Here is a 13,596-nt window from a genome sequence, read left to right on the forward strand (position 1 = left end):
ACAAATGTGGTGGAGTGACAGATGGACGACATAGCTCAGAGGAGCTAGGGCAGCAATTCTAGAAAGCTGTATAAGGGACAGACCGGGCTCCCTTTGCCCTGAGGAGACCCGGGGAGCGGGTGCAAAGCCATACCCTGCCAATCTTGGCCCACTTTTTCGCCCGCAAGGGCGTGGCCGCGTCTTACCTCACGATCCGTCGGGTCCCAGGCTGCAGCTTCAGCTCAGTCCGCCACGGGGCGCCCGCTTGCGGGGCCTCTGTGGGCTCAGCTGTGTGTGATGCGGCGGCCCGGGCGCCCACGTCCGGTCTCCCAGGCAACCACATAAACTTCCGGTTTGAGAGAGGCCGCGGTTGGCGAGAGGCCACATTTCCGCCACGTGACCCCCTTCGGCACCTTGCCGGCTGAAGGGCTCGCGTCACCGGCCTGCAACACCCGGCGTTTTCCCGAAGTTCGACTTCCCCGCCCTGACCAGGGGGCAGTTCCTGGGGAAGTGGCTCCAGCCGGGACGGCCGGGCCTGCAGAGGCGGAGCCGGGGCTTGGCTCCCAGTGCCCGAGGCTCCGCTGAGAAGCCGAGCGGCAGCAAGACCGCTTCTCCTGAGCCGCCGAACTGGAGTTGGAGCTGGAACTCCGTGGAGCCGGGGCCCCGGCTGCCGGGCAGCGGCTCCTCGGGGCCGAGGCCGCGGCGGAGAATGAGGCGGTGGTGGTGGCGGGCTGGCGGCGGAGCCGCCAGGCTGGAAGCATGCTGCGCTGGTTCATAACCGTGATCCTGTGTGCCGCCTTCCTGGGGCTGGTGAGAGCCGGGGCTGGAATCCTCCCAGGCGGGGGCGTAAGCGGGCGTTCTGTAGAGAACGCCGGCTTCTGAGTTCGAGTCTCGCCTCTGCCACTTGCAAACTGTGTGACCTTGGGCGCGTTCGTCTGCCCCAGCCTTGGTTTCTTAATCTGAAAAATGGGCACAGTTCTGTTGGTTATTGTCAAGTGGGAAATTGATTTTCCTAATATATTTGCCAGTTCCAGCAAACCTTCCTACTTCTACGTGGCGTGGGGGAGATAGATGCAAGGGGGTGTTGCCAGGTCTATAGCCCCTCCCCCTTGAGCCCACGCAGACCCCAAATTATTACACAGAGCTGCTTTTCTGGGATTTCCGATTCCTTGTCTGACCAAATTCAGCCAACTCCTTATTTTTGCAGACGGGGCAAAATAGACCCATAGAGGGAAAATGACTTTTCTGGACCGCACAGCTGGTTTTAAGTGGTGGAGGCAGGAATAATATGTCTCTTATTCTACCCACAATCCTATGTAAAACAAACCTTTAGATCCTTCAGTTTTTGTTTTTGTTTTTAAAAGAGAACTGCAAAGCTAGAAGCGCCTTTTGACAAACCCCTTGGGTGCCCCACGATTCCCTTATTTCTGGAGATGGTCCTCTCATCACTTGTCTGGAATATTTGGCTCTTGGGGATTTGGTAGGGTGAGTCCTCTGAGGAGAGTCACTTCTCAGAGAGTCCTCTAAGGAAGTCACTTAGCGTCTTTCGCTTGAGCCACAAGGGATTCCTGGAGTATTTTAATTTGAAAAAAGAAAAATCATTGCAGACGCTTCTTGAGCCCTCACCTTGTGCCAGGTCCTGTTTTAAGTGCTTTACAAGGAGGAAGTAATTTGATTGGAGATGGAGCTCAGCCTTCCCTCCATGTACCAAGTGCTTGCTCTGCTCTGGCTTGGGCAAGACGCACACCCGTGTTTTGAGCAGAGCAGTCCAATTAGAATGAATTATTCTTGAAGCATAGACAGAAGCATTTTTTTTTAAGTGTCCAACAAATATTCTCTGATGGCTTGGGGTTTTCTTTGAAGAAGAATACAGATTTAGAAACGTTTGATTTGTCTATTTTCTGTGTATTTTGTATGTGTCAGAGGAAGGACACCATGTGCATCCAGAAATATTGCTGTTTTTTTTTTTTTAAAGATTTATTTATTTATTTATTTGAGACAGAGAGAATGAGAGAGAGAGAACACATGAGAGGGGGGAGGGTCAGAGGCAGAAGCAGGCTCCCTGCTGAGCAGGGAGCCCGATGCGGGACTCGATCCAGAGACTCCAGGATCATGACCTGAGCCGAAGGCAGTCGCTTAACCAACTGAGCCACCCAGGCGCCCCAGAAATATTGCTGTTTTAACACCATAAAAAAACAGGAATGCTGTTTTAATGGTTTGATAATTTAAATTTTTAACATCTAAGTTACTGTGTTATTTGTGCATATAGTATATTTCAAAGTGCACAAAACTATTTCAGAAATGATTTTGATGTTACATTTTACTGTTAATACAAGAGTCTTTTGTGGTATTGTTCAAAAAGGAAACAAAATTGTAGCAGCCAGAAAAATTAAAGAATTTTTTTTTAGACTTGAGAGTTGTCAAAACTAGAAAACCAGTAGTATTTGACACACCAGATGCAGTAGCCTATAGTCTAGGAGTCCTAGTACTGTCATCCTGAATTTTTCCGACTGTGAGATTTGAAGTAATCCCCTACATTACACTGAAAATCCCTCCTCCTTTTTTATTTTTATTTTTTAATTTAATTAAATTTTTAGATGTGGGGGAGGGGCAGAGAGAGGGAGAGAAAGAATCTAAGTAGGTTCCAAGCCCAGCATGGAGCTTGATCTCACAACCCTGCGGTCATGACGGAGCTGAAATCAAGAGTGTGAAATCCAGAGTCGGCTGCTCAACCAACTCAGCCACCCAGGCGCCCCTCCTCCTCCCTTTTTAATAGTGAAAAAAACTACCACACAGATAGACATTATTTTAATGATTGTAAATGAAAGGTTTTGTCTTTTTAAATTTTAGGGAATGAGTGTTGCTATACTGGGACCGACATTTCAAGATTTGGCAACAAATGTGAACCGCAATATTAGCAGTCTTTCTCTGATTTTTGTGGGCCGTGCCTTTGGATTTTTAAGTGGCTCAGTGATTGGTGGAGTTCTTCTTGACATTATGAATCATTTTCTACTTTTGGGTAAGTAAAGACCAATTTTAGCTTTTTATGACTTCCAAGGGATTTACGCTTTGTTTTTAAAAATGAAACATTTTATGGTTGACAACTCAGATGAGTAGTGTTCAGGCGTCCTCGGTGAAAATCAGGTTTCCTTGATGCCTGTTTTCATCTCAACAATTATAGGGAATCCATGCAGGGCCGCTCTGGAAATTTAGATTAGCCCTAGAATGTGTTACTATCTTTAGCCTTCCTGACCATCAGTGTAATTTAGGCACCACCCCTGGATCACATACTAGTTGTCCAAAGAACTCTGCTTGTCAGGGTTTAGGGCAGATCTCCTGGGGCCACCAGAGATCAGAATGAATTCCTTGAACCTGCCCAGGCTAGGCCCTGAACTGAGAATGAAGGTGGGAAGTACTGGGGGCAAAAGGACGTAGGCTAAATTTTTGTCCCAGCCGTCCCATGTTAATGATGCCTCCAGACCTCTCTACCTCGCCCTTCAAGTAGATGGCAAAGCTTTTAACTTACTCTCTTTTGAATAAATAGACACGTTTAAAGAAAATCTGGATTAATGTGATAAAAGTGCTTTGGAAGTAAGGACAATAATTTACTGTTGTTGATGAATAAATGAATAATTACTCAGATTTCCAAAGTGGGTTGAGAACATATAGATCTCTTGTATTTCCTTCCTTATTCCCAAGCTAAATTACTTAATACATTTCTACTACAAACTATCATAAATGCATTTTATTTTTCTTTTTAATTTTTTACCTCATACCTAAAAGTTTTTTTATTTATTTGAGGTATGTATGTGTGTATGTATTTATTTATTTAGATTAAAAGTCTCTTTTTAAAATATGAAATATTTAAATAAATTTTTGAGTTGTCAGTTTTGCTATAAAACTTTGCCCTGTAGTATATGGTTTGATTATCAGCAATGCTAGAAATGTACTCACATTAGATTAACTTATATTTTATAGTCCATAAATATTATGAAAGCTTGTAAAGGAAATAACCATTTATGGATGCTGAACCTCTCATCCACTTACTGTTACCCAATTGTAACTTGACCTACTTTGCATTTATGGGAATTTCTATGATGTTGACTTGATTTATGACTCCTTGCATGAATATTGTTTTTTATAGCTGACTTTTACCTTTCTTCTCAGGGGTGTCAATGTTGACCACCACAGTTGGTCTTTATCTTGTTCCATTTTGTAAGACAGCAGTATTACTGATTGTCATGATGTCCGTCTTTGGTGTTTCAGCTGGCATTCTGGATACAGGTCAGTGAGCCCTGCAGGGTCATCTCTGGGAGTAGGGACTTTCTACTAGAAAAAGTAGAGCAGATGACATCAAATTGTTATTTGCAGTGTAAAATGACACCGACCTACTGAATTGCTCTTGGCGTCACCCAGTCAGAACTACCCTCTGGCAACTACTCTTCTTGCCAAGTAGGGTGCCTGTTTTTGGCAATTCATGGAGTGAATTTAAGGAATTTTGTTCAGTGAGAGATTATTGATTTGCAGTACCCAAACAGGAAAGGGTCCCCCATGTGGGTAATTATGGTGCAGGTGAGTGGGCTTTCATTTTGGGACAGAACTTTATCAGTGTAGTATGGGAGGAATTCATGGGTTAATAGGTTAAACCAACTTTGGAACCATATTTGACTGAGGAATCAAAGAAGCAGCTATCCAATTTAAAAAGCCCTCTGCCTTTTGAACTAAGAGAAACCTGTGCTGTGTATGACTTTCCTTCTCTTTTTTTCCCCTCTCAAAAGCTCCTGTCTTCCTGCAGGAGATCCTCTTCATGTGTCTTGTTATCTTTTAAAACCTACTAAACAACATACTTGGCATTTGTCCACCCCTAAAACCAGCTCTCTTCTTCCCCTGCTCTGTTGTTACCTGATGTATCGGGGATATTTTATACTTTAGGCTTAGTTTGGTCATGAAATTATGGGGTACAATTATATGTTTATCTGCAAATATGTTAAAAAAAAGAGAAAGCTAACACAACACTTGATGCTTCTTGCCTTTCACCTTTGATTCCTGTAATGGGCCCAGCAGAATTCTACAGTGTTCAGGTTTCTGAACATGTGTTTTGCATCTGCTATATACCTAAATAATTTTCCTCAACTGGTTATTTGGTAATTTGGCCATTATCTCATGGTAATATATATTTAAAATGTTTACAAATAAATATCCACCTCTTTCCCACCCTCCCCACCCCCTGCCAGCCTCGTATTAGAACTGTCTTGTAAAAAGCCTTGGGCTAAGGTGCCTGGCTCTAGGAGGTCGTGGTTTACTAGCTTGTAGAATCCATTTGTGAGTATGTGATGTTCCGATGCTTAGAGTTCTGTGGTGGTGGTAGGTTAGAGTTCCTTAATCATAAAATCGACCGAGTTGCAACGTTTGATGACTGAGAATACCTTCATCCTTGTGCCATGTGAAATAGACTCATCCTCCTCCTGATAGTAGTGAACCATTTTTTGCTAAGTTACCATGATTAAATAATTTTCCTCATCTTTCATTGGTAGGTGGTAACGTCCTAATCTTGGCTATCTGGGGGGACAGAGGAGCCCCACATATGCAGGCCTTACACTTCAGTTTTGCCTTGGGTGCCTTTTTGGCTCCACTGCTGGCTAAGTTGGCATTGGGCACGACGGTGTCTGCTGAAAACCACGCAGAGCCTAACTCTAACCATTCTGCCCTCAACCAGTCATCTGACGCTGACTCAGAATCTCTACTCGGAGTACCTGACAATATGAATTTACTGTGGGCGTATGCTGTTATTGGTACTTACGTTTTTGTAGTTGCTACCTTTTTTTTGGCTCTGTTTTTAAAGAAGAGCTCAAGGCAGGAAAAAGCAAAAGCATCTGCTCAGAGGTCTCGAAGAGCTAAATACCACAATGCCCTTCTTTGTCTCCTTTTTTTGTTCTTCTTTTTTTATGTTGGAGCCGAGGTAACATATGGCTCTTACGTTTTCACGTTTGCGACCAGCCACACAGGCATGACGGAAAGTGAAGCGGCTGGGTTGAACTCCATCTTCTGGGGGACCTTTGCAGCCTGCAGGGGCCTAGCAATCTTTTTTGCTACATGTTTACAACCTGGAACCATGATTGTGTTAAGCAACATTGGCAGCCTGACATCATCCTTATTGTTGGTGCTTTTCGACAAGAGCCCAGTTTGTCTCTGGATAGCGACTTCGGTATATGGGGCCTCGATGGCAACCACGTTTCCCAGTGGTGTTTCTTGGATTGAGCAGTACACAACCATCCATGGGAAATCTGCAGCATTTTTTGTAGTCGGTGCTGCCCTGGGAGAAATGGCTATTCCTGCAATAATTGGAATTCTTCAAGGACAATACCCTGATTTGCCTGTAGTTTTGTACACCTGTTTGGGGGCATCGATAGCCACTGCTATTTTATTTCCCGTGCTCTATAAATTGGCCACCTCACCTCTCAGTCAGCAGCGAAAAGAACACACAAAAAGCGAGGACCAGAAAGCTTTGCTGTCTAGTTCTGAGCTAAATGACTATGAGGAAGACAATGAAGAAGAGGATGCAGAAAAATGGAATGAAATGGATTTTGAAGTGATTGAAATGAATGATACAATGAGGAATTCTGTAATAGAGACATCTAAAAATATTTTGATGGAGCCCTTGGCTGAAATCTCCAGTCAATTCCACTCCAGTGCAGTGGTATTGGAGTCCCCTCAAGTTAATAGTGGCCAGTTCCCTGTGAATCACCTTGCAAGAAACCAGGCTAAAAGGGACTAACACCTAGAGAAGATGGATTATTCTGACCTCCTTGAATAATCTCCAGTTGTAAAGAAGCCAGTCAGAGCAGAACATTAACAGATCTTCAACATGCTTTGGGGATCAAAATTTCTAGGTCAGAGTATAGCAAATGCTACAAAGTTTTGAAAGGTTCTGTAATTCCAGAGTTTTCGATAAAGAACAAATGGTCTCGTCTGGCAGGATCTTACTGTGAGGCTGGTGTTTGGCATGTGGCTGATTAGGTAATGTTTTATGGTCTCCACCCCTCAGAGCATGCAAAGAAGGTGTTTGTTGTTGAGAAGTTGGGTGCTGTTCTAATAGAACGAAACCATCTAATAGTTGAATTGATTAGCTGAACAAATGATCAGTCTTCAGTATTCTACCAGGGAAGTAGAGGAGTGTCCTTTCATAAAAGAGCAACTTTGAGGGCGCCTGGGTGGCTCAGTTGGTTAAGCGACTGCCTTCGGCTCAGGTCATGATCCTGGAGTCCCGGGATCGAGTCCCGCGTCAGGCTCCCTGCTCGGCGGGGAGTCTGCTTCTCCCTCTGACCCTCCCCCCTCTCATGCGCGCTCTCTCTCTATCTCATTCTCTCTCTCAAATAAATAAAATCTTTAAAAAAAAAAAAAAAGCAACTTTGAAAATGGACAGAGATTTTTATTAATTGCTTTGCCCTCCCTGTAGTGTTGCGCTGGAGAATTCTGATTCCTCATTTGATTTCTGATTTCTATCAGGAGAACACAGAACAGGGCCCTAGAGACCCGGCTTCAGGACTGCTGCTCACTAGTTTTTTCTGGCCCTGCACTCAGTCCTTAAATAGGCCTTGTTTATCTGTCTCCTGATCTGTGATTCTATTAGTGAAAATGAGATGATTTTCAAACTAGGAATCCATAAGTTTCAAAGTTTGTGCAAGGAAAAAAAAAGTAAAAACAAAAGTCTGTGCAGTGTGTCTGTTAGAAATAACCTAAGTCCTATCCATTCTTCATTTCAAATGAGAAGTGAAACAAGAGCGATAGTTTTGAGAATACTGATTGTGAATACATGTCAATTTAAGAGACTCAGTGTTTAATAATTACCTGCAAAACACATTTTTCAGTACTGTGTTTCATCAGTTCTAAGATGCACCTTTTTTCACATTTTTAACATCTCTGAAATCAGAATATGTCTTAAAGTCAGTGGTCACTTAACATTTTGTGACAAAATTTAATTGACAGTTATCCATGTACATATACAAAATAATGTTGCATGTTATAATCGGTGTCTTACAGTAATTCATTCAATTATGGAGATTTTACTATTTTTACAGATATTTTAAAAAAAAGTTATTTTTATATGCTGATTTTCTTGATGTTCAAGTGGGATTTGGAGATGCAATGTTCCAACTTTAAAAGCTGCTTGAGAATTACTATGTTAGTAGTGGGGCCTACCTTAGTAATGAAGTCTGGGTCTGGGCCTTGCTCGTACAGGGTTTGTTCTTTATTGAGTTTGGCTGGTAATTACATTGTAAGCACTGTAAACTACGCTGCTAGTTTAATTTACAAAGAGGCACAGTCTTTTGCAGTATTTGGAATATTTGTTTCACCCACCCAGGGCTCTTCCTTCCTGAGTTTGAAATACCTGGGAAACCAAAATAATGATTAGAAAGGGGCTTGGTGGCCTAGGGGTCAGGGATCACAAAGGGTACTTCATATGAGTGTGGCAAAGCTGGTGTGAGCTCTCCTTTGATAAATGACTAGCACTGATGACTGCTTTTGTTTACTTCTCTTTACCATGTTTTATGGTGAATAACATTTAATTTCTACCTGCTTGCAGTATGTTTGCTTTCTCTTATTTATCTAATTTCTACAAATTTGCCTTTGTTTTTTCTCGAGTGAAATGTATCTTTTTTGACCACTGCTCATTCACCTTCAATACCTGCCATAATATGGGTTTGTATATATAACCTAGCAATTTTGGAGAGGGCCGGTGGAGAAATGAACAGTAAAAAGTGTATTCTTCTTGCTTTTTTTGTATTGTACTTTTCTCTTAGCTACAACTTGGAGACCACCTGTGTTCCATTTACTGCTTTTTCTCAGGTTGTTGGAATTTAGACAGTAGATGCTATTTGGCAGCTGGGACGCTTGCTAGAACAGGGATTCTATCTGCAGCATCTACATTTAACGGGTAGAAGATGCAGCTCAGGGAGAAAAGGATGATAATAAGAACATGGCAGAAAATTTGGAAATCCACACTGGAAAATCCACAAGAGTTCCACAAACCAAAATGTGAGTGGCCATATGAGATTGTAGGCATTGTTTTTTTTTTTTTTTAAAGATTTATTTATTTATTTATTTGAGAGAGCGAGAATGAGAGAGAATGCATGAGAGGGGGGAGGGTCAGAGGGAGAAGCAGATTCCCTGTTGAGCAGGGAGCCCGATGCGGGACTCGATCCCGGGACTCCAGGATCATGACCTGAGCCGAAGGCAGTTGCTTAACCAACTGAGCCACCCAGGCGCCCGTGATTGTAGGCATTGTTAAAGTTTGATGTATTTCCATATTGGAAGGATAAGACTTCGTACAATTCCAAGAATTAGCATTCATTCTAATAATCAGTCCCTAGGTAAGTGTCTGCTGATATACAAGTAGCCAATACTGAAGTTTTCTATTGCTGAATAACAGATTTAGCAGTTTACAACAACATTTTTGTTTATTTTAAGTAGGCTCCACGCCTAGCATGGAGCCCAACGTGGGGCTTGAACTCACAACTGTGAGATTGAGACCTGAGCTGAGTTCAAAAGTTGGTTGCCTAACCAACCAAACCATCTAGGCGCCCTAACAACAGACATTTTTTGTCTCACAGTTTCTTGAGTCAGAAATGTGGGCATGACTTCACTGGGTCCTCTGTTGAGGGTCTCGTGGGGCTGCTGCAGTCAAGCTGTTGGATAGAGCTCTGCTCCATTTTGGAGCTTAGGGTTCACTTCCAGGGCCATGTATGTGGTTGACAGTATTCAGTTCCTTGCTGTGGTATGCTCAGGTCCCTGTTTTTTGCTGGCTGTGGGCTGCCATCAGCCCCAGTTCCTAGAACCTCCCACGTTTTTTTGCCAGGCAGCCCTCTGTAGATCTCTCACAACATGGCAGCCCATTTCTTCAAAGCCAGCAGGAGAATCTCTCACCCCAGTCTGCTAAGCTGGAGTCTTCTTTAACATAATCACAGGAGTGGCATCCCTCACCTTTGCAGTATGCTCTTGGCTAGAAGCAAGTCACGGGTTCTACCCAAACTCCAGGGGGAGAGGCTAGTGCAGAGATGCGACTCATTGGGTGTTACCTTAGTGTGTGTATGCTGTACACACTCTGGTACTTGCAAAACCACGGTGCAAGAGAACTAAAAAGTTGGAGCTGGGGACAAGAAGCCCTCAGCAGTCATCGAAAGTGATTATAGGTACCAAACTGAGTGAGTGGGGGTGGAAGGCTCCATTAGGCCAGGCCAATGAACCTGATAGAAGAGATTCTGTTTGTGGGGCAATGGATGGGCTAACTCAGAGTTAGGCTTTTTTTCCCCTTGACATTTTATGTTCTTTCCCACTGTGATTTTAACTTGTTCAAATGCAGCTTCCTATAAGAGAAATAGGTAAATTTCAGTTTAGTTATATTTTCATAGTAATAATTTTCAAAGTAAAGATGCTTTGAGGGCATCTTTCAGTTACTCTTATTTTTTAAAGAAAAATCCTTTTAAAAAACCTGTTTTTATCATAAAAGTAATGAAGGTATTAAAAAGTCAGCTGGAAGATTGGGGAAGTGCATAAAAATGTAAGGGACAAGTATAAGTAATTTATGCAAAGTTTTTATTTTTTAATTTTTTTTTAAAGTAAGCTCCTTGCCCAATGTGGGGCTTGAATTCCCGACCCCTGAGATCAAGTCATATGCTCTACCAACTCAGCCTACCAGGCACCCTTGTATAAGTTATTTATTTATTTATTTATTTATTTATAAAAGATTTTATTTATTCATTTGAGGCACAGAGATAGAGAGCATGAGCAGGGGGAGAGGCAGAGGGAGAGGGAGAAGCAGGCTCCCTGCTGAGCAGGAGCCCGATGTGGGGCTCGATCCCAGGACCCCGGGATCATGACCTGAGCCGAAGGCAGACGATTAACCATCTGAGCCACCCAGGTGCCCCTGTATAAGTAATTTATAATTCTAAACACTTAGAAAAGTTCTTAAGATTTCTCCTCAACATAATTTCTTGGGTAAAAGGGTGAAAAAAAAAATTCCCTCCTACCAGATAAAGTTTCAGAAACAACTTGAATTTTGTGTCCAGAGTGCGTTGCCACTGCAGTTGTTGGACTGGTTATTAGTTTGAAGAATTGTAACTTATTAAACAAAACAAACCAAACCTAATTGATCAGTGGAGTAACAGCCTCCTAAAAACTGTGAGACCCGGATTACATGTAAAATGATTGCGTTTCAGGTAGAATCATTGAATAATCAGGATAGCTTTCTCATAACCAGAACTTATGGTTTCCCATAGCAGTATATCACTCCTGCCACTTAAAAGTTATTACTAAAAGAGAGCTTAAGTTTCTTAGTGGAAGTAGATAACATTCTTCTGGGATACCCTGTATCTGTATCTGTTAAGTGCCACTTGTTTTGTTCATAGTGCTCTGAATGTGTGTTTGTGTACGTGAACTCACAGATATGATGTGTGTTTGACATTTTCCTATACTGTAGGGGTGCAGTGGGGGTAGAGGTGGTAGAGAAGGGATACAAAAAAGCTTAAGGTATGATTCCAGGTTTGTTAGAAATGGCCCCTTTTTTAATTGAAAATTTTATTGCAATTATTATAGATTTACATGCAGTTGTGCCTAGTGTTTTTGTTTTTTCTAAATTTGTTGAGCGAGGGATACTTGCTCAATCTGGAGAGTAGAGAACTAGGCTAGTGCTTCTCATACGTTAATGTGCATTTGAATTGCTTGTTAAAATACAGATTCTAATTCAGTAGTACCTGGGATAGGGGCTGGGATTCTACATTTCTTTTTTTTTTTTTTAAAGATTTATTTTTATTTATTTGACAGAGAGAGAGAGAGTGAGAGAGGGAACACAAGCCGGGGGAGCGGGAGAGGGAGAAGCAGGCTTCCCGCAGAGCAGGGAGCCCGATGCGGGACTCGATCCCAGGACCCTGGGATCATGACCTGAGCTGAAGGCAGCCGCTTAACCAACTGAGCCACCCAGGCGCCCCTGGGATTCTACATTTCTAACAAGCTTTTACATGATGGGGAGCTATTGGCCTGTGGACTGACCACATTTTGGGTAGCAAGGTTCACTTTTTGAGAGGGTCAAATTCTTTGCTACTCTAGGGAATTCAGTTTGTTTTGTTTCAGCTTTTCTAAATCTGACCCTAAATCTGTAGGAGTCTGTATTCCCATGCGCCCCCTCCTCTCTCTTAACACACAAACCCCAGACTCTATTCTGAGTTCCCTTCAGTCCTCTCCATTTACTGCATTGGCTGTTGAATATTTCTTTCTTTTTTTTTTTTTTTTTTTTGAATATTTATTTTTTATGTCTGTTGAATGCCTCCTATTTGGCTGTCTCTGTGAGAGGTGTTATGTTATACTGGTGAAAGATCAGAAGGTTCCTACCTCTGTGGAACCTACCCTCTAAAGCAGTACCGTCCAGTAGAATTTCCCACAATGATGGGAACATTTTATGTCTGCACTGCCCAGTAGCCACTGGTCACATGTGGTGAATTGAGCCCTTGAAATATGGCTAATACAAATAAAAGGAATTTTTAATTTAAATATCTGCATTAGCTGGTCACTGCCATATTGGATAACACAGGTCTAGTGGGAGAAACCAGGTATCAAACAAATAATCACACAAGATGTTTCCAGGAAGGCTTTATCTTCTGTTATACTAGAAGTTTACAAGTATCTGGGGTCAGAAAAGTTGTGCTAGATACCTTCTCAAATGGCATAATATAAATTATCATGGCACTTAAGGAAAGGCCTAGTTTTACTGGGTCCTGATGGTAGAAAGTTGTGCTTAGTGATCTGGAAGAGCAGGTTTGTCTTTCCTTGTGTGTCAAGGAAGCAAACCGAGGCTGGTCACCTTGTTTGTCAGGAGGACTTAAGCTCTTTCGCTTTATGCACTTTGGCCAGTTGGCATTTGAGCTAGGTTGCACTTGGATTTTTATTTAGCTATAAATAGTTTCATATTTAATGAGTTAAAATTTTATAACATTGAATTTTTGCAAAGAGAATTTTCCAACATTTTTTGGTGGTTGTCTTAATTATGTGTTCTCATGTCCTGTACTTCTGCCTTGTTCATTTCTCTTAATTCTTGCAGAAAAGATCCCTTAGGTTCTTGCACCGTGGCCATTAATTCTTATGTATTGTCTTCCTTTTGGCTTATATTTTTAATTGCAGAATGCCTTTCCTGTCTGGTCTCTGGCTTTATGGCAACTTGCCTTCGATGTGTTTGGTTATGTTAGTTAATGGATGGCCTGGAGAAGTGTAAAAGTTGTTAGATGACATGAGTGACTTAAGGCTGTGGGCTTTTTAGGTTCTGAACAACTTGTGAGGTTATAAGGTGCTTTTTAAAAGAATTATTTTTAGGGATGCCTGGGTGGCTCAGTCGGTTCAGCGTCTGCCTTTGGCTCAGGTCATGATCTCGGGGTCCTGGGATCGAGCCCCACATCGGGCTCCCTGCTCAGTGGGGAGCCTGCTTCTCTCTCTGCCTCTGCCCCTGCTTGTGTGCTCCCTATCTCTCTCTCTCTGACAAATAAAATCTACAAAACAAAAAGAATTATTTTTAATTGTGATAAAATAGACATTACATAATATTTACCATCTCAACTTTTTTTTTTTTTTTTT

The 13,596-nt window shown here is 42.3% G+C and overlaps 1 protein-coding gene across 1 annotated transcript; it reads left to right on the plus strand.

Annotated features, from left to right (window-relative positions):
* The first annotated feature begins 419 nt into the window (after positions 1–419).
* On the plus strand, positions 420–7,298 carry SLC60A2 (solute carrier family 60 member 2). The gene is given in 5 exon segments (XM_006735480.3): positions 420–789; positions 2,830–2,998; positions 4,147–4,263; positions 5,514–6,724; positions 6,726–7,298. Coding segments are annotated over 5 exon segments (1,584 nt in total). The 5' UTR covers positions 420–738; the 3' UTR covers positions 6,762–7,298.
* The last annotated feature ends 6,298 nt before the right edge of the window (positions 7,299–13,596 follow it).

This window comes from Leptonychotes weddellii, chromosome 8 (genome assembly GCF_054177405.1).
Source record: "Leptonychotes weddellii isolate Sample4059 chromosome 8, ASM5417740v2, whole genome shotgun sequence".
Classification (NCBI taxonomy): domain Eukaryota; kingdom Metazoa; phylum Chordata; class Mammalia; order Carnivora; family Phocidae; genus Leptonychotes; species Leptonychotes weddellii.